Source organism: Chinchilla lanigera, unplaced genomic scaffold, assembly GCF_000276665.1.
Source record: "Chinchilla lanigera isolate Chin_1 unplaced genomic scaffold, ChiLan1.0 scaffold00118, whole genome shotgun sequence".
In the NCBI taxonomy this organism is placed as follows: Eukaryota; Metazoa; Chordata; class Mammalia; order Rodentia; family Chinchillidae; genus Chinchilla; species Chinchilla lanigera.
Genome location: NW_004955519.1, coordinates 3336578 through 3347973, shown reverse-complemented (window position 1 = coordinate 3347973; position 11396 = coordinate 3336578). Strand labels below are relative to the sequence as shown.

The following is an 11396-nucleotide window of genomic DNA, read 5'->3' as shown; positions in this document are numbered from 1 at the left end:
TTTTTGTGGTTTTTCTCCGGTACCGGGAACCGAACTCACGACCTTGCGCTTGCCAGGCAGGCGCTTTTGCCGCTGAGCTAAATCCCCAGCCCCTGTTTACTTCTTTTAAAATGCTGGTTCACTTCATTCTCTTCCTTAACTATTACTATGTTTATATGTATGACACACTTTTTGGAAGCAACAATAAAATAACTCATAGTACCATTATCATTTGAGTGACCCTCCAGTATTCCAAATTTACACAGAAAGCAGTCATTACCACACTTGTGAGGAGATTCACTGTATATATTTGGAAGATAAAATTTATATATTTAAAAGTTACAATCTACGTACTCTTAAAATTCAAAAGTTTAAGTATGAAAACACAACAATTTAAATGGTGCATCAATAGCTTTTGAGTACTTAAATTTTCTAATATGTCTCGTAAAGAAATATATGAGTAAATAAAAACTTACTGAATAGTTTATTTTGCCAAGATCTGTTATTTTAAATGAAGCCAGGCAGTCTGAGTTCAAGGAGTCTTTAGAAAGGAGCAGTATTTGTTCAGTTCCAGTTCCAATAAAGTCATCTATCAGTACTGAGCTCAGTTTTTCCCACTTAGCAACAACCTGAGTGAAACAGAGCATTAAAGAATAATAGAGAAGGAAAGCAAAGCCAGATGTGAGCAAAACCAATTGCTTTAATTTGAGGTAGTTGTAACTTGTTATCCTCGATATTCCAAATGAACAATGAAAATGGTACTATAAAAATAAAGTCGTAAGAAGATCAAAAACAAACAATTATAACAACTTCATAAATAACAAGATAAATAAATTTAATGCTTTATTACTGTGTGTCCAGGGACTGTCATATCCCTAATTTCTATATTAAAATCTTATAATCTATGTAAAAATTCTAACAGTTATCACAACTAAATCTTTTGGAAATGCTAACAGTTATTATGATTAGAACTCTCTTTAATTCTTTCTCTAGCACAGCTAATTTAAGGATGACTTTCATTCCCATAAGCCTTAGTAGGTATATAGTTATGATCAGACCAATTACTGAAAGAATACGGTTACATTAGGTAACTGGAGGTACATAGACACACTTCAAGAGCACTCAAAGAAAAACAGGCTATGGCAGCATCAAGGTGAACTCAGTACCTTAAACCCTGACAGAAGGGGCATAGCTATTATAGGGGAACACACAGAAGGTAAGGGACACCAGGAGCAGGATACCTAGAAACACCTTGGATTAATGGAATGATTTGGTCAGTTTTTACCAGAATACCCCCCATTTAAAAGAGAAATCAACATCTTAATCATCCACAAAGCCAAAAGCTTTCAGACTGATTCCTGGAAATATTAACACCATGAGGATCAGATCCATCCTCTCCCTGAGGCAGAAAAGCAAAATCTTCAACTCAGAGTCCCAGAAACACAGATAAACATCACCTAGATCAGTGTTGGCAAACCTTTCAGAGCTTGCAATGATATAAACAGCCAGCTGCAGCGCACATGCCATAGGCTCACCACCACTGATCTACGTGAAACAGGAAGGCAGCTTATATTAGGGCAAACATGAGCAAGGTTCTTTAGCTTACATAACCAAGTATCAGCGTTGCCCCTGTAAGGCTAACTTCTGTATCTGTGATTCTTCACTTATGCTGGGAAACAGTTTATTTGTAAAATCATCCAAGCTCCGGTGATTATCATGGAACATAATGAACTATGTGAGAAATTATTTAAGAATGTGCTCATCACAGAGCTGTGCACACATTTGTTAGCACATTGCAAACAGTGCTGTCTGACGCAAATATGGGTGAGTCACAAATGCATGGCATATGTGTAATTGTAAAATCTCTACTACCAGTGAAAATAAAAGGTGAAATTAATTTTAATACATTTTTATCCCTCATTATCAGTGAAAAACTGACTCCTGGACCCTCTCCAGATACCAAAATCTGTGGATGATTAGTTCCGTACATAAAATAGCATAGTATGTGCATATAATGTACCACATTTTCCCATATCTGTTAAATCATCTCCAGACTACTTGTAATACCTAAAACAATGAATAATAAGTAAGACTGGCTATATTATATTGTTTAGGGAATAAGTACAAGAAAAAGAATCACATATATAGAGAGAACATATATAGAGAGAATATATATATATATTCTTTCTACATATATTATGTTCAGTATAGACGTAAACTTTTTTTCAAATACTTTAAATGTGCAGTTGGCAAAATCAATAAATACAATAGATATGGAGGGCTCACTGTATTAACATAGTATTTCCAAAATGCTACCATTTCAATATATGCAATTTAAAATTGAAATATTTAAGTCTATGAAATCTCATGAGTATTTAACATTTATAACACATTTTTATTGAGACCAGCTGCATTTTAAATACTGAATAACCCACATACGGCTAGTAACTGTCATATTACATACCACAGTTTCAGAATATATTAGCCTGTTCCTATTCATGATGTATCAATATCTGTGTACCAATGTCAATGACCTCAGTATCAAAACTGAGGTCATACAATAGAATAGATTCTTACAGATTTTTGTCAAAACTTAAGACAAACTTTGAGTTTGTCTTAAAACTTGAGAGAAAGCCTGAAAAAAAGCTAATCATGCATTACTGTAGACTGACTTTTATGTAGGGTTGACCTGGGAGCACACCACCCTTCATTTTCATTATTTATTCTAAATTGTACTTGTTTGTATTTTACCTATCTTTGTAAGATGGCTTAATTCCTTCTCAGAATGAGCTAGTAAAAGGATGGATGCCAACCCAAAGGAAGACTGCTTCTGTTGCTTTCTTTTTTTTTTTTTTTTTTTGGTTTTTCTCCGGTACCGGGAACCGAACTCACAACCTTGCGCTTGCCAGGCAGGCGCTTTGCCGCTGAGCTAAATCCCCAGCCCCTGTTGCTTTCTGTTTGGGTACAAAATTGCTATCAAAAACACCATATTATTTAATAAGTTATGCACTTCATCATCCAAATTGCCTCAAAAGTCAATGTAAGAAAAGTTTTTCTCTTGTACTACTATATGTTCCACTCAATTATAACACTTGTGGTATTGATGTTCTTGTCTTAGTGCTAAGTGTAATGGCTCAAATACAATTACTGTACTAACCTAGGTTTTTAGATATGATTACATTAAAAGATTGTAAATTAAGACATGAAGAATATTAAGACAGGACCAGGAATATAGCTCAGTGGTACAAGTGCCTGCCTGACAAGTGCAGGTCCTGAGTTCGATTCCAGTTCCAAAAAAAAAGAATATTAAGACAAATTAATATGTAATTCTAGTTATACATTTATTTATGTATTTCCAAATTTAAAAGGTTTTGTAACAAAATGGCAAGGGAAAAAAAATAACATTGTCAATAGTGAGATACCATCTCCAAAAAATGAAAATAAAAATTACCAGGTAGTGTTCTGATAACTTTAAGAAAAAAAAAAATAAAACACATGATTTGAAGTACAGCACTAATAATTGACCCAGATAATAAAACTCTTGGAAGAACTGGATGAAGCATGGGAATGCTTAAAACATCTACAAACACCAGCTGAATTATTATGTAATTAAGTACTATACCTGAAAGTTCTTTTTCCAAATAGCACAAGCATCACTGGACCTAAATAATACAATGAAAAAGAGGTTTCCTTCACTTGAATCTAAAAGTTGAACTGAACAAGGATCTTCAAATGGAAGCTGGCATACACTTTTAGGAGTCCCATTTCGGAATGAAATCAGCTGATTATTTTGAGTAAGGGCAATCAGAGACATTCTTAACTGGTTGGTGATGACCTCAGCGGAACAGACGTGCACACAAGTTACCACACTGCTATAAACTGGAGGTATAATGTATGTATTACTTAATACTTCTTGATTTTCCAGAGAGTATACACAATATTTGGTATTCCAAATTGCATATGATTCAGAAGGTTTCTGGGTACTTTCTTCTTCAGATAAACATTCCGTTAGTCCCAATAAAACTGTACCTAAATTTTCAATCTCACCTGCCCATTCAATAGAGGAAAAGTTAACTGACACACTAACAACTTTGTTAATTTGGGAAGAGATACAAAAGAATGTTTTAACGTGTTGCCATAAAACTAACGGGCCATTAAGGACCCTTATATTGTCCCTCAACTCATAGTCTAGTTTGAAACTCAAACGCATCTCAAATTTATTGGTACTGTGAAGAAATAGTACAAAATATTTGAAAACCTTATTACTTTCATTGCTCTGTATCAAAATGTAAGGGATGTTAATTCTAGTTCTGAAATCTGAAACACAGTTGCAAGACACAATTTTTAAATTTGAGTTTTTTTCCTTTATGTTGAAGCATCCAGTGGACTTCAAAACAAATGTTTTTGTTCCTCTGTCAAATACCATCCTTCTGACATGTAATACAGATGTCTTCGCAGGCCATTTATCTGCAAAATTTCCTTCAGACAAATGAAAAACAAGGACTTCCCCATTATAACACAAGAGCCTTTCTTGATCATTAGATGACATTGCTTGTTTGCTAGCCATCCACAATATCAAGTCTTTGTGTTCATGTAATGTTCAAATGCAAATTCATTCCAGCTGATGCTTTTAATCCTAAAAAAGAAATGAGGAAAAACTGTCATAACCTAGGCAGAGTTAAGAGGAAAACATGTCTCTGTTTGAGAACTATTATATAGATAACTATATATTTCATTAAGTAAACATTTTTAAGCTTTTTATGCTCCCATGACAATGCTGCATTATCAGAAAAAAGGACAACCAAATATTATTATTGTACAACCCTTTAAAAAGTTTGCTGCCAGGCATGGTGACGCACACCTGTAATCCCAGCACTTGGGAGGCAAAGGCAGGAGGATCACTGCAAGTTCGAGGCCAGCCTGGGCTACAAAGTGAGCTCAAGGCCAGCCTGAACTGCATAGCAAGACCCTGTCCCAAAAGACCAAAAAAAAAAGAAAAGTTTGCTAAGTAGGAGAGTAACTAAATGAAAAAAGAACATACTAAATGTGTCAACAGCACATATTTAAAGTTTTAGATTTATGTGTCCTATTAAAAGTGACTTCAGAATTCTTTGAGACAAGGAATTTCTATCAGTATATGTTCGCAATGTAGCACAGTGATGTTCATTTGCAGAAATTAATACATGCTTCTACATTGTTTCAAATATACTACTATCTCTAACCTGGTTATACCTTAGCCTCTTAGCATGACCATTCAGGTAATCAGTGTTTACTTGTCTTGAAGCTCAGGTTCTCCCCCAAATATGGTGACCCCTGAACTGGGCTGTGGAAGCAGACTAATTAAACTGTCTCCACAGCCCAGGCACTCTGGAGGAAAAGCATACACAGGCTCTATAACAAAATAAAACTCCAAAAATAAAAAAACAGAAGATGTTAAAACAAAGCCTTCTAAACTCTCTAGAGGAGTCAGAGAAATAAACCTTACTTTGTAAGCACAATGCATTTTTATGACCTAAGAAAGTCATTATTTTTATTCAAAGTATAAAAAATTTGAGGATTAAGGAAACTTATAATGAACAGAAGACTTAAATGGTATGAACAGAAGACTTAAAAAGCTATCAATCATTCATACTTATTCCATGCTAGATGCAATACATACACTGTTTCATTTAATGCTTATAACTAGCCTCTTAAAATTATTCTAGCTCTGCCATGTTTTAAATACAAAAATATTTTAAGGAAGGGAAGACAACTTCCCACTGTTGCAACACCCATCAACAGCTCCAGTCCTAATTAGCACAGTGCTAGATTGGAAAAGAGGCTCTCTGACTCCTGAGTCTACACGTTAACTACCACATTGTCCTTGCATGCATTTCCTTATTCAGAACAAATTGGTTATAAGAAAGAAACTTAACAGAAATGGTAAAACGAAAATCAAAAGAAAATCCTCTAAATTGAACACATGTATCTAAAAACGGACACTGTTCTCTTTGTTCAGTGGCCCTCCATGAGACATTCCTGCAACAATGTTTCAAAGCAGTACTGAACGCTTGCCCTATTCTAAGCAAAACATGTGTGGTGATTGGTGTGAAGGCCAGGTCTGCCTTTGATTAGCTATGGGACTCTGGGCAAGTTGCCTAACCCCTTTTGTTCCTTATATTCACATCTCTATGATGGGGAACAATAACAGCATTTACCTCGCAAGGTATAAGTGCAAAGCAATAGAAAACAATTACTGCAAAGCAGGGTACGGTGGTGCACTTATCCTCGCACTTGGGAGGCTGAGGCAGGGGGATGGACATGAGTTCGAGACAAGCTTTGGCTACACAGTTCAAGGCCAGCCTGAACTACATAGTGCGACTCTGCCTCAAAACACTAAACTAATACATAAAATAAGTAATATAAAGCAATTGAAATGGAGCCTGCCATATAGACAGTAGGAAGTTTCCCTTCATCACCAGTCTTGTAGTTTAAGTTACCCACAGTTAAGTGTGGTCTGAAAATATTAAATGGGAAAATTCCTGAAACAACTCATAAGTTAACTGTACACTATTCCGAGTAGCATGATGAAACTCCCACTGTCTCACTACTCCTTTCCATCCTGCCTGGACCTGAATCATCCCTTTGTCCAGCACATCCACACTATATAGGCTTTTCACTGGTTAGTCACTCGGTTTCTCTCAGTTATCAGTGGGCCATCATAGGAATCACAATGCGTACAACAAAGAAAATTGTATTTTACTGAATAGGAGCCCCAAAGCTCAAGAGTAGTAATGGAAAGGAAGCAGGAGGGCATAAAACATGGGAGAGCACATTAACTCTGCACAATATGCAAAGCTACGGAGCATATAGGAAAAAACATAATAAGTACAGGGTTGGGCACTAATGGTGGTTTCAGGGATCCCCTGGGGGTCTTGGACCGTGAACATATCCCCAATGGATAAGAACTACTACGCTCAATAAATGCTACACACTATCACTGACATCACTGTTAATCTTCATGGCCAGCTCTGGTTTATATAGTATGTAACCTCAGAAACACCAGAAGAATGGTTACACTCTAAAGGGTTTGTGAAAGATCCCCCTCCATTATAAATAACTCACACTCATACTCTTTTCTCCTGAGTTCTGAAACATGTTGTACACCAGTGATGCAACTATTGCAGAAATAACTGAACTTTAGGTCATTTACAAGTAAGTAATACTGTATCCCCCGAATGAAAACAAAAGTTCACAGGCCAAGTTTTGTTCTCTCATTATAAAAACCTACAATCAATCCGATTTGAATAGTGCACCACTACAAACCCTAAGCTACAAATTTAAGTTAATGTAGCCAGTGTCTCACAGCAAGGATTTCGATTTCACCTCCTTATTTTTTTATTATTTTTTTCACCTCATTTTTAGATCACTTGGACTGCTGGAAGCAATCTGCCATACTTCTAAGACACTCAGGCAGCTCCCTGAAGGTGAATACAAGGCAAGAAACTATGGCCTCCTACCAAAAACCAGCAGAGTACTGACTGAGGCCTTCTGTGAAAGCTCTATGGGTAAGCCTTCTTGGAATCAGATCCTGCAGCCCTAGGGAGAGATCCAAAACCAGAACTCCTCCCAAATTCATGACACTCAGAAATAGTGAGATAATAAATGTATGCTGTTTGATGCTGCCAGATTTTAAAACACAGTTGTACCCCAGTGTCTATAGGAAAGTAGTTCCTAGGATGCCCAGCAGATAGTAAAACCCCTAAGAGCTCAAGTCCTTTATATAAAAGGGCATATTGTTTGCCTACACATATAGTCAGCCCTCTGTATCCAAAGGTTCTGCATCATTGGAGGCAATCAACAGCTGACTGAAAAATTTTTTTTTTTGGTTTTTTGAGACAGGGTTTCACTATGCAGTTCAGGCTAGCGTTGAGCTCACTTTGTAGCCCAGGCTGGCCTCGAACTGACAACAATCCTCCTGCCTCAGCCTCCCGAGTGCTGGGATTACAGGCCTGTGCTGAAAATATTTTTTTAAAAAACTGCATCTGTACTAGACATGTACATCTTTTCCTTGTCCTTATTCCTTAAGAAATATAGTATAATACCTATTTACATATCATTTACATTAGGTATTTTAAGTAATCTCGGAATGATTTAAAGTATATGGGAGAATGTGTGTAAGTTATATGCAAATATTATGCCATTTTATATAAGGGACTTGAACATTCATAGCTTTTGGTACCTGTGGCTAATCCTGGAATTAATCCCCCAAGAATACCGAAGAATAACGTAAATATAGTAGGTTAACAGTAAATTATTACCCTCATTCACTATACTTATGTTCCCCCTCAATAAACATGGTGTTCCTTTCAAATGCTTATAAATCCATTGTGACACTATACATTTTAGAACTCTTTAAACTATCATTGTGTGTAACGGTCAGCTTTCATATTGCTGGGACAAAATACCTGACACCTGCAACTTAAAGGAGGACAGGTTTATTTTGGCTCCCAGTTACAGTGGTATCAAACCATGGCAACTGTCTCCAAAGCAGAAACCTTATGGCAGAAGATGATGGCAAAGAAACCTGCTCACTTCAAGGTAGCTGGGAGGCAGAGAACAGAGGAAGAGCACCAGCAAGAAACATACTCTCCAAAGGCAAGGCCCCAGTGACCCACCTCCTCCAACTGGGCCCCAGCTCCTAAGAGTACACTCTGCTATGAGCATCAGACTGCAGGAGTATCTTAATCTAGTCACACTGACAGTTAACATTGACTGGCACAGGGTGATTCAGGAAGACAAGAGAAGAGCACTATATCTGTATACGAAATACAAAACTATCTGTAAGAAACCACATTGTAACCAAGAGAAAGTATCCTTGGAAAAAAAGGAAAATTAAGATGCCTAACTAAAAATTGTCCCTAACAGTAAACACAATCATGTGAATGTAATGCTGACAGACTTCCTTTCCCCAACATACATGACACTGTTAACCCAAGTAAATTAACTTGACTACAAAATAGGTCCACTGTTAAAACTTTTTTCTCTCTACTCAAGTGAAAGGCATTTCTTGAGGGCCTACCTACAGTCAATTTCCCCTGTTTCCTTCCCAGGATTATTTATGTACACTTGAAATGTCAGTGAATGTGGGTGAATGATAATTCACTAAATTAGGGAATTATGGAAGATTAAGTTAAGAAGCTTTTCTATGCCTTCTGAAGGACTTCCAACTTTCTCCTATAAGCAATGATAACTCATTGAAAGATTACAAAAACAGAAACCACAAAATTGTACTGCTGGCCTATAAAGAGCCAGGTGACAGTGATGAACATGTGAATGAGATGAAATTGGATACAAAGCTAACAATTAGGAGACAAGTATGAGTGCTTAATAAACAGGACTGATGAAGATTTTGTAAGGCAATTTCATATTAAATCAAAATGCCTATTTCATTCTGAGACAGAATTCAAGGAATTCATTCCATATATGCACAAGGACATTGTTCTAGAATGTTCCCTACATTATTGCAAATAATGAATATAAAAACGGAAAAAGCTTCAATGATCACCAGTAGAAGAATGAATACAGCTGGAATGTCATACAATAGTTAAAAGGAATGTATTAGACCTATTTACAGTATATTATCATAGCTAGATTTTGAAAATAAAATGAACGAAAATATCTTTATGCTATAGAAACTATTATTGTCCTATTTTAAGATGAGGACACTGAGACAAGGAATTTCCGGATTTTCTCAGAGGCCTATATATTAAGTGCCAGATCTAAAATTCAAATCCAGGCAGTCTGAAAGTGGAAGGAAGGAAGGAATAATGGATGGAAGGGAGGGAAGAAGGGAGGAAGGATGGGAGGGAAGGAAGGGACGAAGAGAGGGGGAAGGGGGAGGGAGGGGAGGGAGTTAGAAAGGAAGCAGGTAAGGGGGAAAGGGAAGACAGGCAGGCTAAATATTTTATGCCCAATTCTGAATGACTGTTGATTCTGGACAAGGTGATGAATATCCGGGTGGGGGAGTAGAGTCAGAGGGAGATTACTTACAGTTTAAATACTTCTAAAGGATGTATCCAAACAATTTGTAAACAATGTAACAATGTTGTGAGCATGGGTTCAATTTTTTCCCATACAAAACTACAGATGATAGAGACATGGAGGCCTCTTTTTAAAATTTAGTTGTAGTGTTCAGCACCTTTTCACTTCCAAGGAAGGCACTGTTGCATGTGTAACGATTTCTTTCAATTATTATTTTTAAACCAACAAAATTAAAATCGTTCCAGTACTTTCTCAACCATGGCACTAGCCGTGACATTTTGCACTGGATAACCACTGTGGGTGGTCCTGTGCCCGACAGAGGGTCTGGCGGCGCTCCTAGTTCCTAACCCCTAGAAAGCCGTAACACCAGCTTCCCGGAGTTGTGTCCATTCAATATCCTGCAGAGATTGCCCAAAGTCTCCGGATGGCAGAACAGACCCCCCCCCATTGACAACAACTATCTTAATTAAGAATGTTTTACACTTTTTATTTTAACTTTATGTAACTGTTTGACCCCTAAATATTTGAAAGATATCTTCCCTTGTAACATCTCAGACTCCAAATGTGAAAGACGTGGAGGTAATGAAGAAAATTTCAAGAGCAATAATCCCGGAATAGAGCAAGCAATTAAAATCCTGAGAATGCCAGACCCAGGCCAAGGAATGCCTGTTTCCTTCCGGCTCTCCTGGAAATCAGGAGCAAGGAGTGAAGTCCTACCCGCTCTGCCCTCCGTGAAGATGCCGCCTTACCTCGGAAAACCACCACACTGCTGAAGCCCAGCGCAGAGGAAGCATCCAGCAGCTCCAAAACTCCCGCCAGCGCGCAGCATTCTGGGAGGCCCCGCCCCGAGACTGAGCAAACGCGGAGGAATCGGAGTGGGCCGTGGCTGCTTGGAGACGGTTGCCTAGGGACGCTGAGGAGGCGGGAACTACAGTGATTATTGCAAAAGCGAATGGCAGACCCTGAATTCGAGGGCGGAACTCCGAGGAGAAGTGCCCTGGATCGCGCGGCTCGCGGGGGCAGTGGGTGGACGTCGAGAGGAGGGGCCCAAGCGAGAAACCAATGGAGTCCGGACTGAGAGGTTAGTCCCGCCTCTACACCCAGACGGCCGCGTCCGATTGAGCGGGGCGGCGGCACTTCCGGCTGCCTTCCGGTGTCACGCGACACTGCCTCTCCCTCCCACCCTCCTCGGTCTACCTCTGGGCGGGACTGTCGGGTGATGAGATACTCTGGCGGTGGTGGAGGGGGCGACGGCTTCACCTACAGTAATCACGTCCAAGACCGCTGTCATGGCCGAGGTGAGGAGCCGACTGTACCAGTGCTGGCCTCTCGGTCTCGGAAGCTGCCTCCGAGAACCGGGGACAGGGCTCCCGGGCACGAGTGGGCTGGGCTGA

The 11396-nt window shown here is 38.6% G+C and overlaps 2 protein-coding genes across 3 annotated transcripts in view; one reads left to right on the top strand and one right to left on the bottom strand.

The window, feature by feature from the left end:
• The window catches only part of Fancb (Fanconi anemia, complementation group B), a 27826-nt gene extending 16990 nt beyond the window's left edge, over positions 1-10836 (bottom strand). The window contains exons 1-3 of the mRNA XM_013506977.1: positions 10752-10836; positions 3602-4615; positions 456-608 (exon numbers count right to left, since the gene is read on the bottom strand). Of these exons, the coding sequence (XP_013362431.1) occupies positions 456-608; positions 3602-4546 (1098 nt within the window). The 5' untranslated portion in view covers positions 4547-4615; positions 10752-10836. The remainder of the gene's footprint in view (positions 1-455; positions 609-3601; positions 4616-10751) is intronic.
• Positions 10837-11156: 320 nt separating this feature from the next.
• Mospd2 (motile sperm domain containing 2) overlaps positions 11157-11396 on the top strand; it is a 46681-nt gene continuing 46441 nt past the window's right edge. For both annotated transcript variants that reach the window (XM_013507006.1, XM_013507005.1), the window contains exon 1: positions 11157-11300. In XM_013507006.1, coding sequence (XP_013362460.1) covers positions 11292-11300 — 9 coding nt within the window. In that variant the 5' untranslated portion in view covers positions 11157-11291. The remainder of the gene's footprint in view (positions 11301-11396) is intronic.